We start from the raw sequence: 16,245 nt of genomic DNA, 5'->3' as shown, positions 1-16,245 counted from the left end.
TAGTTTACCTTCGTAAAATATTTTGCATTTTTTACCTTTTTTTTCTACTTCTTTATTAAGTTCAAATTGACTTTTCACTTGTTTATTCAATAAATTATTCTTCATTTTACTTTAAATCTTAAAGAAAACGAAAAAAATTTCACTCCAAACATTTTATACAAGTTTAGGGTAAGTTAATTATGCAGTTTTAAAGCGATTGTCAATTACTTTTTTGCTAAATAATTATTATACATATATATATATATATATATATATATATATATATATATATATATATATATATATATATATATATATATATATATATATATATATATATATATAATTATTGCTCTGTTCTTTAAGAACATTGAGCACTCTATTTGTAAAATACACTAACATAATTTACATATATATATATATATATATATATATATATATATATATATATATATATATATATATATATATATGTATATATATATATTTTTTTTTTTTTTTTTTTTTTTTATGGATTCACCTCCTTCCCCCCTCATTTCATTTATAGAATTGCCTCTGGGTTTACTAAATATGAATTTTATGAGCAGAATATAACTTTAGTGAAATATTTAAAATTCCTTACCATAAATGAATTTTATTTGGCACGAAATTTTTGAAACTCAGTCAACTGTTTTTCTCATAGAATCTTTTGAGATTAAATTTTTCAATATGGAAACGTTTAAGGATTAACTATTCATTAAAAATAACTAAAAAAAAATTGTTCTCTTTATATATTTTAATCAATTAAAAATTTTAGGTATTACTAATACTTAAAATTTTAGTATTACTAATAATTTTTTTTCAATGTAATGCCACAAGCTCTTGAAAGACAACAACTGAAAAGAAAAGAAATTATTGATATTAACACAAGACAAAGTTTACAAGTTTGTAACTAACTCAGCTTAATACCTTTTTAATAAAATAACCCACCGGTGCAGTTTTGTGAATGACTTCGTGAGTAGAAAAGCTTATCATATAACATATTGATATAAAGACATTTAAGAATTTTATTACACGCTAACGCCTCTAAAAACACTTATCCTAATCTAAAACTCTAAAAAATATATATAATAATATATAAATAATATATATTATATATATGTAATGTTGTTGTCAACACTACATATATATTATATATTATATATATGTAATGTTGTTGTCAACACTACATATATATTATATATATGTAGTGTTGACGATAATGTTTAGAAAGGCATATCATTGCAGTTATCGCCGTTATCATCATTCCGTATGTGGGGTTGCAGATTTAGATACCTAATAAAGTTAAAATGTATATCAAAGTAGTACCACCGGTGTCCGTTTCTTTCCAAATTATTGGCTAACCATTTATATTGCTGAACTCTCTTATTGAATTTGCCCCGATCCCTTCTAAACCCCAATATTAGGAATTTAATGATAAGGAACGGAGTACAACCGTTTCCCACAAAAAAGAGAACCAATTTGAATGTATCTACATCCGTTGCAATTTTATTCCAGAATATCAACTGGGTAGATAATGGCCATGCATGCATTGGATAGAAGCATATCCCATTTATTTGCTCAAAGATTCGTTATCTTTCTACCAAGATATTCCCATACGGCGTCGCCATTCCTTCTTTTGTGGCTTAATTAAGATATGGCGTCATTATGTGTGGCTCCTGTAAGATATAGTGTGAGTATCCGGAAAATAGAATTGGTTAGATATTCATATAGAAAATTTAAGATTATAATAGAAGAGGAAGAATAAGAGAGGAATACAAATATATCTCAAGGTCTATCTACCTACAACTGTCTAAGTATAGTCTTTCTAAAGTGTATGCCCGCGAGAATTCCAAGAACAAAAGGCAATCAAATACATGTTTACATACATATCGTGTTTTCGATAAAAGATATATACAATGTAATTATTCATTATATATTACAACGAAACAGTTGTGATATCACAAATTATGAACTATAGGTATAAACCTAGTATTGATAAGGCGATCCTTTAGAGACTTGTTATTGGTATTGGCCTTGAGTGGCTTCTGTGAAAGTATTCTACTAAGGAATGGATCATGTTCTGTAATGCTCCAGTGTTTTGCTACTACACCATGTAGTTTCCTCCCTGTAAGGTCATTGGGTAAGACGATCGGTATTCTCTTCGTCATCTCCTTCTCGGTTCCCTCAATTATCTCGATGGACTGTAATGACTTACTAATAAGATCTTCTTGCCTATGGCTCAGGGCGTTTTGTATTTGAAAATTGATCACTGGTAATGGGTAACCTTTTATGATAAGTGTCCTTGCTAGGATTTCCAGTTCTCTTCTTAAGTTTATGCTGTTGTGTAGACCATTCATAAAGATCTGAATATTAATTCTTCCGCCGTGCCATTGAAAATGAAAAATATCATCAATGAATCTTTTATAGAATACGCTCTTGTCCGAGTAGAGTTATTCATAATTTCTGCGTCTAAAATTCCCATGAAAATGTTGGCATATGGTGGGGCTATTATCGAACCACGGCTGTATCATGTATCTCTGGTGGAATTATTGTTCGCCAAACTGGAAGGTGCTATTTTCCATGATGTAACGGATCATGAGGGTGAAATAGGCTGTAGGTGGGATGGGTGGTAGATCGGTTGGGAACTCGTGGTTGGGATTTTGTTGGAGATAGTATCTCACCGCCTCAATACCATCATGCGGAATATTGGTGTACAGTGAGGTGACATCCTCTGTGACCATTAGATAATTCTCCGTAAACATAAGTTGTTGTTTAAGCAGTTGTATTAGGTGAGTGCTGTCCCTAAGATAGGCTGGTAGTGTTGTAGCTAAACTCTGTAAACGTTTAGATGTATATTTTGAGAGTTTATCAGTTGGGCCACTACCCAGAGACAATGGGTCTCATTGGTATGCCAGCCTTGTGTAACTTTGGAAGGCCATAAAATAAGGGAGTCCGACAGTTGCCATAAGGTTTGAGATAATGATTCCTTGATAATGTGTCGTGTCTTCAAAAAGTCAACTAAATCATGTACTTTATTAATGAAACGTGCCATAGAGTTGTGCTCCAGCAGTTCATATGTTACATGGTCCTCCAGTAGGCCCTATATTTTCTTTTCATAATCTTTCCTATCCATAATGCATATACCCCCCTCTTTGTCAGTTTCCTTTTTTATCGATATTCTGATTTTTTTCCAACCGTTTGATTGCTCTTAGTCCACCCTGGCCTATCTTTCTCCGTCCTGTCATTTAAGATTTGTGTCACTTTTGTCTCAAGGGTCTTAAAAAAACGTTTGATCTTCCAATTTTCTGATTGTGGTGGGGGTCCAGAAAGGGTTCAGTTCCCTCAATTCAACATTCATTTTGTCACTGTCTCCCCCGATTTGTGCGAAGAAAAGTTTACAGTTGATCCTCTTCTTGAATTTCTCTATTTCGATGATATAAATCCTTCTGAGGAGTGGATTGCGGCGATACATTCTATTGTTGTCGATGCTGTTGTTGATACTGTTGTTCGATTCCTAAAGAAATGCACCCATTGAAAAAGTGTTTAGGTATGCGTATAACTAATTATTATATGTAGAAATATTGAAAAACATTTTGTCACTTCTGATATACTCCTCTAAACTCCTTTAATGAAAATATTTTTAACTCTTCCAAACGACTGTACGAAGATGCTCTCAAAAAAAGCGGATTTAAAAATTTCGAGCTAAAACTTGAATCAAAAATTGCAAAAAAGCGAAATAGAAATATAATTTGATTCAACCCTCCGTACAGCAAAAATGTTTCAACAAATATTGGAATTTTCAAAATTAGTTGTCATACATTTCCCTCCCTCTAATAAATTGCACAAAATTTTTGACAGAAACACTATTAAGGTAAGCTATAGCTGTACAAAAAATATTGAAAGAATTATAAAAGGTCATAATTTTGCATTGATTAGTAAAAATGAATTTCTCAAAGAAAAAATTACTGAAAATTGTAACAGCAAGTAAAAAATTTACTGCCCTACGAATGCCAAATGCTTATCAAAAAATATTATATACAAATGCATTGTTTCTTCCCAAAACAACCCTGATAAACAACAACCGAGGGTTTAATCGAGGGCAAATGGAAAAAACGTTATGCCAACCACAAACAATCTTTTAAACATAAAAAATACTCAAAAGAAATGTTGCTTTCAAAATATATTTAGCAACCGAAAGAAAAAAGTATTAATTTTAAATAAACTGGTCTATTCTAAAACTTGCGCCTGCCTATAATAACATTTCCAAAATATGTATACTATGTTTACAAGAAAATTTTGAAATTATTACTCACTTAGACCAAGAAAATTTACTTAATAAAAAATCTGAATTAATTTCTAAATGCAGACATGAAAATAAGTTTCTTTTAAAAATGTGGCTGACTCTACTTTTGGTCTAACGTTAATTTGAAAAACATTGGAGACCATCCCACCAAGGTCTCGTTCAACTACAGTCTTTTCGAGTGGATAACACGTGTCGTCAACTTGACCATTAAGTATTCGCGCGTCGACTTGTTACATGCGCGGCCAACATGCATTACTTTGCATTTCTCAATGATGAAATGCATGAGCCAAATATGTGACCATTTCACTGCTCTGTCAATGTCAGCATGAAGAGTGATGCTGTTCATTTCGTTTTTAACTATGCCAATAACGTTACTGTCGTCAGCATACAATTTCATATGATGACTGATGCTGTCCGGCAGGTCATTAATGACGATTACGAAGAGTAAAGAATCCAAGACCGAGCCTTGAAGCACGTCACTAGTGACCGGTTACCATTCAGATGTGACACCGTTAATGACCTCTTGTTGACTTCGGTCGCGTAAGCAAGCTGAGATCCAGTCTTAGAGCGCGTCTTGAATTTCGTAGGATCTTTCTTAACTTATGAAGAAGGCGTTTATGCGGCACTTTGTCAAACACTTTCGCAAAGTCCGTGTATATGACGTCTACTGCGTGGCTGCAATGAATTTCTTCCGTCATGATGTCCTGAGTTTCTAGCAGGTTTGGGACGCAATCCTTGAGATTAGCAAAGCCATGTTGCTTTTGTGCAATTAAGTCATCAGCAACACATTGTTCCATTATACTTGTTTGAAAAATACTTTCTATCATTTTGCATGAAATGAATGAGAGTGAGATGGTGATGCATTTAGTTTAATCCCGTTTTTGAAAATAGGCGTTACATTCAATTTTCTCCACAAGTCGGAAATTACACCAGTCGCGAACGAGCACTTATAGTTAAGCAAAAGAGATTTGGAAAAGGTAGCTGCACGTTTACTAAAGACCCGTGGATGTAAGCCGTTTGTGCTATATCAATAAAAAAAACTTGCTTGGTTGACGGTACAAACTGCTTCAGTACGATTTTCAAAAGCTGGCATTGGACCTTCGGGCTCCAAAACAAAAACCGAATGAAAATAGTTATTCAACAATGAGCATATATTGCCGGTTTCGGTAATGATTTTGCTATTAGCTGTTTCTAGCGATGTAATAGTGTTCCTGACGCTCTGTTGGCTTTGCACATGTGCGTGTAAGCGTTTATGGTTGCTTTCAAACTCACTCAGGCGAGTTTCTCTTCGTAGTTGTACCTAGCAGATTTCACCATTTTAGTAATGCTTTTGCATGCGATGCAATGTAATTCTTTGAGTAATTTGTGCGTATTGCGACTTGCATTAATGTACTCGGCCCAAGAGACGCGTTTATCCTTGACCACCATAATAAAATTTGGTGTTACTCATTGCACCTAAAAGTGAAATCTCTATATAGCAGCATTGCCGAGCAGTTTATATTAGGCAGTATCTGCCGAGCGGCCTTGATCGATATGATATACTAAGTCAGAACCTGATCATTAAGGTTGTGAGGATGATATAACCAGCCGACGAGAAAAGATTTTTCACCGATTTTTATTTTTCACCAGATTTGCTCAATTGATGTTGAGTTGAGCTGAGTAGAATTAACTTTGTTGACTTTGATATCGTCTTTTGTGTAAATGGTAACTCAATCGCCCCTATTGTCTCTGTCTTTGCAATGTGGTTGGTAGCATGGCATGACAACGTCTGATAAATCTGTGAACCAAGATACCGCCAAAAATATTTAGGCAGAGCAAATAGTCAAATGTAATAAACATTCGGACATAACCGACTATAGACCAATATCAATACTTTCTGTATTTTTAAAACTTTTCGATCGTTTAATTTATAATAGAATCTATAATCACTTCACTAAAAACAAATTATTTTACCCGAACCAGTTTCGATTTCAAAAAACTTTTCAATTGAGTATGCAATCACTGAATTAGTTAATCAAATACCTAATGGTTTTAAACAAAACAAGTTTACTTTAGGAGTTTTTATTGACTTATCATAAGCATTTGATTAAGTTGACCACTGCACTATGTAACATACAATTTGGAGTATTAAATGTTTTATGTGAAGTCCCCCAAGGATCTATTCTTGGTCCACTCCTTTTTTTAATTTATATAAATGATTTTTGCAATGCGTCTTTAAAACTGAATCCAGTCATGTTTGTTGATAATACAAATCTATTTCTTACTAACAATGATATCAAGCAAGTATATGCAGTCCTGAATACTGAATTAATTAAATTAAATAATTGGTTTAGCGCAAACAAACTTTTGCTTAACTGACTACAAACTACCTATTATTCCATGAAAAAATCACAAGGATAAAATTTTTCTCTAAAGTTGCCTGACCTTTATCTTAATTGATAAATTAGTTAAAAAACAAGTCAGTATAAACTTTTTAGAAATATTTGTTGATTAGAATTTATCCTGGCTTCCTCAAATTTCTTTTATTCAGATATATTTAGTATAAGATCACCAATGTTATTAACATTATTTCCAATTTATTTATAGTTGACATTTTTACATACAAGTTAAGATTATTTAAGATTATAGACTAATTAAAGTCAACTCAAACAATTATAAAAAGTTCAAGAAAAATACTTAATAATTCAATAGTAAAAATCAAAAATAACGAGTTATTTAAAGCTTGTGTAAATTAAACATGCGATTTTATAAATCTAATGTCTTTGAAACAGGTCTTGCATAATTTGCAGGGACAGTGTTTCGGAATCCAATTTTTGATTTTTAATTTAAATTTTTTCAGAGTTAATGCTGATTTGCAACTCATTGGTACTGAATTCCAAATTGATGTTCCTAAATGTGTTAGGGACTCTAGACTGTATTTCATAGTTTGTTTATTATTATATGCAAATTTATCCCCTCTTAGAAAAATATTGCGAAAACGGAAATTCTCTTCCATCGAATTAGGGGCAAGTCCCAATTTAACTTTGAAAATTTTCGTAACCGAAACATGTAAATTCTTGTGGTGCATAGCTTTCTAACCATTTTTCTTCAAAAGTTTTTCAAAAGGAGATTGATTGTCTTAATAAACAATTCTAAGGGCTTTTTCATGTATTCTGTTAATACGATTGTTAACTTTTCTGCTATGAAACAACCAAACTAATGGACAATAAGAAAAATGAGATGTAATAAAAGCGTTAAGTATAAGTTTTCTTTAATTGAAAGACATAAAAGAAGCGAGTCTGGAGAGCGCGTTAACTTTTTGACTTGCTGATTTACATTAATTGTTAACATGGTTATCAATGAAAAGTTTATTATTAAACATTATACTAAGTAATTTTTCATTTTCAGATGAAACTATTTATCTATCACAGATGTTAACTTTAAGAGAGCTTGCTTTACTAATACTAATATGATATTTATCTGGATTAGCTTTTATACAATTATTTTCAAACCATGAAAATTGATATGCTGCGTTTTGCAGGTCACTCACAACAGAATTAAAGTCATTTTTTGCACTGAAAGGAGTGTTATCGTCAGCAATTCTGCAATATCAACATTGGGTAAAAATAAAAATAGATCACTTATGAAGATATCAAATAGTTATGGACCTAAAATTAAGCTTTGTGGAACTCCAAACAAAATATTAGAGTAAGAGCTGTATCGATCATTTATTTTTACTTTCTAATTTCTATTACTAAGGATACGATTGAATGAGCTTTAATGCGATTCTGCTGAGATCATATGCATTCAATTTAGCAATAAGCAAAACATGCGGAATGCAATCAAAAGCTTTTGAAAGGTCTGTAAGCAAAGCCCCAAAATGTCCTCTTTTATTTTCTCTATTTCTCTTTCGCATTTTCTCTATTTCTCAGTCATATATATTAAACATTGTTGAGCGCTATGGTTTTTACGAAAATTGTATTAGTGTCTAGAAAATTTGTTTTCAAAAAAGCTGGTAGTATCCTCATATATACACTTTTCATACGCCTTTGATATATTTAGTAGTATACTGATAGGTCTGTAATTGTTTTTTTATCAGTTTTTGAACCTTTTTTATGCATCGGTAAAACATCTGCATTTTTTAATTGATCAGGGAAGCAACTATTTAAAACGGCGTTGTTCTAGTCATAGTAAAGAAAGTCGGTAAAAATATCGACGGTATCAATGCTTTATAATTTTAGTTGGCATGTCAGATTTTTGCTTTGCCTTAGAAGTTTTTAATTTGCATATATATTTTCTTATTTCGTCGATTTTTTTTGGTTTAAATGTAAAAGATGGTGAATTTTTATATAATTTTTGTATCTCAAGTATACTTCGGTGTGTTGAGTATCGAATTATGGAGTCCTTCACCGGGTCATATGTACTTAAAATGCAGGAATAGGCTTTATACACAATTTTAATACAGAGTCGTTGAAGTGGCTATTAAATAGATGTGCCACCGACGTTTCATTCGATATGAAGGTGTCAATTTTAACTAACATGATTTTTTCATTTGATAAAGAAACTTCCTTAAGGCAGGGCTTTACTGTTTTCCAAAATAATTTATTATTAGTTAGGGGCGTTTACAGAAAATTTTTTTTGGCAAGTCCAAAAAAAACAATGCCTCCCTTCCGATTTTTATAGATTTGACCAGATTGAGTGTATCTTATAAAAAAATTCTTAATCATTTTTTAAATGACTTATAACATTGCTAAAATGGTCACTAAAGCTTAAAATATGATGCAAATTAAAAAAAAAAATTTTTTTGAAAATACTCAGTGGACGTAATTTATACAGGTTACAATTTTATAAATAACTTTTAATTATTAATTATAAATAAACTTTATAAATACTGACCAAGTCCAAAAACTTATTTTAATAACTGTACAAAGCTAAATAATGTTTTTACAAAGATGTCTGGCTATGAAAATAACTGTTTAACAAAAGGTAGCTAAGACATTTTTTGAATTTATACTTTTATTATATATGAATTTTATTTTAAACACAACTCATAAGTATATATAACCAACTTGTTGAAAACTTGTTAAGTATCTATAGACAACTTTGTGTAAAAAGCTGAACTAAACCATTTAGACTTTATCTACCATTTCCTTTATAACTTACTTCTTACTACATGTAATAAAGTCTTTGGTTTGGCAATAACAAATAAACCTAATAAAGCTTTTGGTTAAATAAAAAGCACTTAAAGATTTGATGTGGTATTTTTAACTAGTGTAACAAAAACACTGAAGTTCTGCAATTGTTTTTAGAAAAAACTGAAGATTAGAACGACCCTACCCCCATACCCCCCCCCCCCCCCCAATGAGGGGGGTGTCATTTTTGCATAGTAATAGGTTTTGTAATTTACAATATTTTTTCTACAAAATATAAAATCTGTCGATAAATTTAAATTTAGTTTACGATAGTAAAGTTGAAAATTTTACTATAATAGTGCCCTCGTGTTTGCGCAGGAGGGGTGGGGGCATACGTTTTAGGGCTTTTTTTTGTTCTCAGGCCTCCGCGATCCCAAATTTTTGCAAGGCCTCCTCATTTGGCATAGATTTAAACATAAATAAGTTTGGAGTTTACACAATATGTGAAAGTGTCCTATCTGAAACATCGAAAAACACTCGAGCGCCCATGGATTACATGATTTTTATAAAAGATAAACGAATAATTATAATTTATAATTAATAAGTCGAAAATCTGGAGAATATTCTAATTTTTTGTCACAGATGTTTGATTATCAAAGTAAACTAAAAAACAAAGTCTAGTTTTTATCAATGCAATTATAAACAGCTTTTTCTTGTAACAACTCTCTGTCTTCCTTGAATCCAAAGGATATTGCGAAAAAATTCTACACGATTAATATAATATTTGGTCGCCTGACTTGAAAGAAAATAATGTTTTTCTCCAACGAACTAACTTCTTCTTTGAAATGCTATATAAACATGTGAATTAAGTGACATTTTGAAGTAATCAACGGCTATATTTTATATTTAATAAAATAAAAATTGAGCAGGGCGTTTGTGGGAAATTGGGGGGGGGAGTCCGAACTTTATTTTCCATATTTAAAACTTTTTCTCTCGTTATTTATCATTTAAAATGGAAGGTATTAAAATGGTATGCAGCCATTAGTGTAATTAAACTGGCGATGTCAATTGATATATTTTGATATATACTTGTTGTTACTAACTAATTTTTCCTCCTGATGATGGTTAAACAAAACTTGATAAAAAGTTTACTAAGGGTGTATGTAAAAAGGGAAGTCCAAAATTTGTTCTCACTAAAATAATCATTTTGATTTTTTTTAAACTATTGAAAGAAAAAACTTAAAAAATAAAGTTCTATATAACGGAATAAAATAAGGTCAATTCAAGTTTCTTATTAAGTTATTTAACTCAAAAGCTAGTTTAACCTCCATCAAAATAGTGTAATTATTATTTTTTAATATTCGAAAAATTATGAAACTGAAATACTATTATATTTTCTGTTCTTTTTTTTTTTCCAACCGTTTCAGGTAAACCGTGCATAAGTTTTAGCTGTTGTTTGGTTTTAATAGTTATATAAAGTAAGATCTCTTTTTTTCAACAATATGATCAAATGTGAAAAATTTTTATAAATTTTTTTTGGTACGTCCAACGACGTAGCAGACATCCCCTAGACACGCCCTTGTCAGTGGTACTTTTTGTTGAAAGATTTTCGTAAAGTAACTTTTCAGTTTTTCTTAATAGGCTCACGCAAAAGTTTCTTTGACGATTATATGCAATTTTAGATGCATATGATTTTTCCACTATATATCAATTTAAAAGTCGAGACCTCATCATAATGGCTTTATTTAATACTTTGGTAATGAAAGGTGCTTGATTTTTTCTTACATATTTTTTTTTTTGAGGCGCGTATTTATTCAATACGAACAAACTCGATACATCATACCAATATAATTGGTATAATGTATCAAGTTTGTTTGTATATCAATAAACAAAGTCTCAAACTAATATATTTGGGACTAATTCATTGCTGCATCAGCTATGCAAATATATCATGGGCAAGCACGCAACCATCAAAACTTAAAAAAATTTTATAGCTTACAAAAACATGCGTGCAGAATCATATTCTTAAAAATAAGCGTGAACACGCCAAAACTTTAATAAAAGCTACGAAAATGATGGATGAATATATCTCTCTCCTGAAAACAATAATCTCTCTCCTGAAAACAATAATAACAAGTTAAAAATAAATAGAAATGAAAACTATTATGTAAGAGCAAATATAATTAACACATGTAAACTGCCTTAAAACTTTAATAAATATACTGAATATAGCATTGCATATCGAGGATCAAATGTATGGAGTATTTATCAAAAAGGATTCAAATGTATGGCAAAGTCATTAAGTTCATTTAAGTTTCTAGTCAAAAAAGGAGTTTTTAAAATTTGAGATTATTTGTAATTCTGAAATTATTGTATCTTAATTTATATATATATATATATATATACATATATATATATATATATATATATATATATATATATATATATATATATATATATATATATATATATATATATATATATATATTAGGGGTATTCAAAAAAAGTGAATTTTCAAATCTAAAAAACCATACCCCCTAAATTTGGGGCAAATGTATAAAAAATGAGCCTCGCAAAGTTTGAGCGCTGTCCGATCACTTTTTTCCCCCCCCTCAAGTTAAAAATTTAGGGGAAAATTGACCGAAAAGTGGTAATTTTCGGGCGCCTTGAGGGAGGGGTAAATTTTTTTTTTTTCAAATTTTTTTTTTTATGCTATATGTATATAGGCCTATATTTTTGTTTAAAAATATATGGTTTTCTTCCTACTTCTCAAAAACCTATGTTTGGTGGTATTGAAAATCAGAATTTTTGTAGTTAAAGTTAGATTTATATATATATATATATATATATATATATATATATATATATATATATATATATATATATATATATATATATATATATACATATATATATATATATATTTATTTATAAGCCTTGTGTGTATTAACATATACACACAAGGCCTCTCTAACTATTCCCAAGACATACCAGAGGGAGCAACCAACTTCATTTTGCCAGAAAGAATGAACAGTTGTTGGTTGTGACCTCAGCAATGTTGTTTATCTATATTGAAAAAAACACTATTTATCTATATTGAAAAATCAAAATGAGCAAGAATAAATAAAATTATAAATTTATATTCAAGTTTTATAACAGAAAAAAAATTTACAAATCTAATAATAATCAAGTTTAACTCTTTATCTTTTTTCGCATCACACCAAGTCCATCATTAAACTTAATCTTTGAAATTGTACCGGATTTTTGTTCTTGTGATCTGAATACAGATCGAACTTTGTCCACAGTTAGCAATCTGTTGTGCTTTTCAGTTTCATCAGAATATCTATGAATATACTGCCCCATCATACCTATTGACCGTTCTGAATGGTCATTTACAAAAATCAAAGTTTCCGCATATTTTTGAAAACTTTTGAAGCATGACTGAGTATGCCAATAGTTTGGTGGAAGTGAGAGCCAGTCTTGAACTCGTTGCTTATCAAACCCAATCATGTCAAAAATCAGGTAAGAAAAAACATCAACCAAGGCAGACAAGGATGGTGGTTTTTTCCCAATTTTTGTATTCATTTTATAAATTTCCTTGATATCTTGCTTTACTTTATTCTCAGGCTTATAATAGTCAGAGCTAGGCATATCAAATGACAGAATTGCTGATGCAATTTTTGCCTTCTCCTCTGATGCTAACTCATCATCTAGCAAAGCTAAAGGTATCATTGTTGAATCCAAATACCAACAGTGTTTATACTGAGACTCTAATACAGCATCGACAGCTATTGGGTTTGTACATACCTTCTTGTACAGATGCATTTGATGTATCGCTGTAATGTCAAGAAAAGGAGCTTTGATGACATCCTCAGATTGTAGATACCATTTTGCATAAAAGCAAACAATAAATTCTGTAATAAGCTTTCAATTTTAGCTTTGTAATTTCAATTTTTAGTTTATCATTTTCCTGAACAAATGTAAGTTGATTGGATAAAATCCGAAGCTTTAGATAATAAATTGCTTTTCCTAAAAATCTTGCATGATGAATAGCACCAGTTTTTCTTACTTTATATGTTATAGGGGATAAGTACGTGACAACTAATTTTGCAAGCTCACTTCTATCATCTCTTATAATACCTGGTTTACTAACGTATGCTTTGCAAAATGTTAATGACTTCATAGCTGCCTTTTCTAAAAAACTGCTTTTAACCTTATTCCAATCAAACCGTAACAGTAGAACTGAATTGTAGTTAAAATTAGGTTCTTCAAAAATATTTTTAAGCTTTTTGAAAAGAAGATTATCAGGTCCACTAGTTTCTTCATTGGTCACTAATTTCCAAAAGTGAAGCATTCTTAATTCAGTCACATGATGCCTACATGCTATTTGGAGGAGATACTTATCCAGTTCTTGAGATATTCTGGAAACTGATCCTTTATTCGTCCCAGTGTTGGATGATGTTGTATCAAAGCATATTCCTCTAGTTTTTGACATAAGTTGATACTCCTTAATTAAGTTCATTACACCTAAGAACTGATCTTCACCAGTGGATGACGCTAGTGGAGGTACTCCAAGTAGGTAAGTCTGTCCATTAATGTTAACTAAAACAGCCATTCTATCCCTCTTTAACATTTTTCCTTTGTTTAGCTCAAACAAGGTCTTCCCATCAAAATGAATTATACATAGATATGGAGATGCGTCTATGGCTGCTTTAACATCTTCTTTTGAAATTTTTGCCATGTTTTCATTTTCATTTTTCATTTTTCTATATGCGGTAGATTGACTGCTTTTAACTTCTTTAAGATCAACACCTGATTGATATAGAATTGCATTTGTTACCTTCTGTAAAACATTTGGTGATATATCACAGGCTGTAGCAGTAAGCGAAACATTACCAGCAAAAACATCTTTTGGAATTTTTGCAATTACTGTGTCTGGGTTTTCAGAGACTTCTATATGATACCAATCACCTGGCTCGAAATCAGATTCAATTGAAGAATCATCGCTTAGAATTGTGTCTATAAGTTCAACGTTGGGTACATCATCTCTCAAAATCTTAGGCTGTAAACGATTTTTCTTCCTGATGCTTTCTTTTGCCTAATTAACAGAAGAAATGTAGTTTTAGTTTTTAATTTTAAAATTAGTGGAAAAAAGAATTAACAGAGCTTGAGAAAGAGCTAAAGTAATTAATTAAAAGTATTGAATACCTTTTTTCTATATTTAATATCCTCTGAACCAATAACAAACTTTCTTTCATTTTTCTGATCTTCAAGAAATTTTAGATCTTCAATCTTGTCTTTTAGTGATCTTTTTTTATCTTTACTGATTGTGTCTTTGAGATTAGAATTACCAGCCCAAAAAAGTTTTTTTATTTCAATCTCAAACTCGTTTTGTTTAGCCAAATCACCACTATTTCCCCTTTTTGCATTTTTTTTCAAGTTGGAATAGGACTTATGCAATTTAAAAAGTTTTATAACTAAACTTAAATCAGTTAACACATCAAATCCAGCTTTAATCCAGGGTCTCTTGATTTTAGACAAAATACATTCACAACAACTCTCCGAACATCAAGAAAAATTTTTTTTAGGGGGACAAGCAATAATACTTGATATTGATACAGATCGACATTGTTGGTTATATATTAAATGTTGAAGTATATCCAAGCCTGTTGGAAGTTGTATATCTAATTAGAAAAATTTATATTTTATAAATAAAATAAATTTTTTAGCAACTAATGACTCATTATAATTCCAATATTAATAAAAATGTTTATACCTGATATAGCTGGTTTTGCCTCTTTTATAATAAAAAGTTCCTTTTTCATTGACCTAAGTTGTGCTTCACTCATTTTTAATGTTTATTGTATGTACTAATCTGTATTTATTAGAAAAATTCAAAGTTTTAAACTATCAGAATTTACACGAAAATATATGTATATAACATTAGGCATAACAGAAAATATATTTTAAAAAATACCAATTTTCATGATTTTCAATATCACCAAACATAGACTTTTGAGAAGTAAGGAAAAAACCATATATTTTTAAACAAAAATATAGGCCTATATATATATAGCAGAAAAAAAAAATTTGAAAAAAAAAAAAAATTGCCCCTCCCTCAAGACGCCCGAAAATGACCACTTTTCGGTCAATTTTCCCCTAAATTATTAGCTTGAGGGGGGGTCAAAAGTGAACGGACAGCGCTCAAACTTTGTGAGGCTCATTTTTTATATATTTGCCCCAAATTTAGGGGGTATGGTTTTTTAGATTTGAAAATTCACTTTTTTTGAATACCCCTAATATATATATATATATATATATATATATATATATATATATATATATATATATATATATATATATATATATCTGTGTGTGTGTGTGTGTGTGTGTGTGTGTGTGTGTGTGTGTGTGTGTGTGTGTGTGTGTGTGTGTGTGTGTGTGTGTTGGCTATTTATTTATTTTTTTTGGATTAGAAACATTTATTTCGTCATTTATAAACATTTTACAACAATCTTGTTGTACAAATTTTATCAACAAAATTGAAATTAAAAAAAAAAAATTAATAACGACAGGAGCAAGTAGAAGACAGAAGTCTTGTCATCAAGCCCCTATACTAAGCGTAAAATATTTTTTACAAAGTTCTCATTATACAAATTTACAAATACTCGTTATATAAAACAAGTTAAAACATAATTACAACAAGAATACGACAAATTGCAAAAATTAAATAAATACATACAGTAAGAAATATTACAAGATTTTTTTTTTTCCATTTAAAAATACAAAAATATGTTAGTGTCTGTTAACTCAAGCAAAGACTGTTTAACT

General features: G+C 30.3%; 1 protein-coding gene across 1 annotated transcript; it reads right to left on the bottom strand.

Annotated features, from left to right (window-relative positions):
• Nucleotides 1–13,285: 13,285 nt before the first annotated feature.
• On the bottom strand, nt 13,286–15,296 carry LOC136082521 (uncharacterized). Its single transcript, XM_065801927.1, has 3 exons — nt 15,191–15,296; nt 14,623–15,098; nt 13,286–14,512 (listed from the first exon to the last, which is right to left on the bottom strand). The coding sequence occupies exon 3, from the start codon at nt 14,174–14,176 to the stop codon at nt 13,286–13,288; it is 891 nt and encodes a 296-aa protein (XP_065657999.1). The 5' UTR covers nt 14,177–14,512; nt 14,623–15,098; nt 15,191–15,296.
• Between the last annotated feature and the right edge of the window lie 949 nt (nt 15,297–16,245).

The sequence above is a fragment of the Hydra vulgaris genome, chromosome 07, assembly GCF_038396675.1.
Source record: "Hydra vulgaris chromosome 07, alternate assembly HydraT2T_AEP".
Classification (NCBI taxonomy): domain Eukaryota; kingdom Metazoa; phylum Cnidaria; class Hydrozoa; order Anthoathecata; family Hydridae; genus Hydra; species Hydra vulgaris.
The sequence above is the reverse complement of the archived record's forward strand: the minus strand, read 5'-3'. Positions and strand labels throughout refer to the sequence as shown.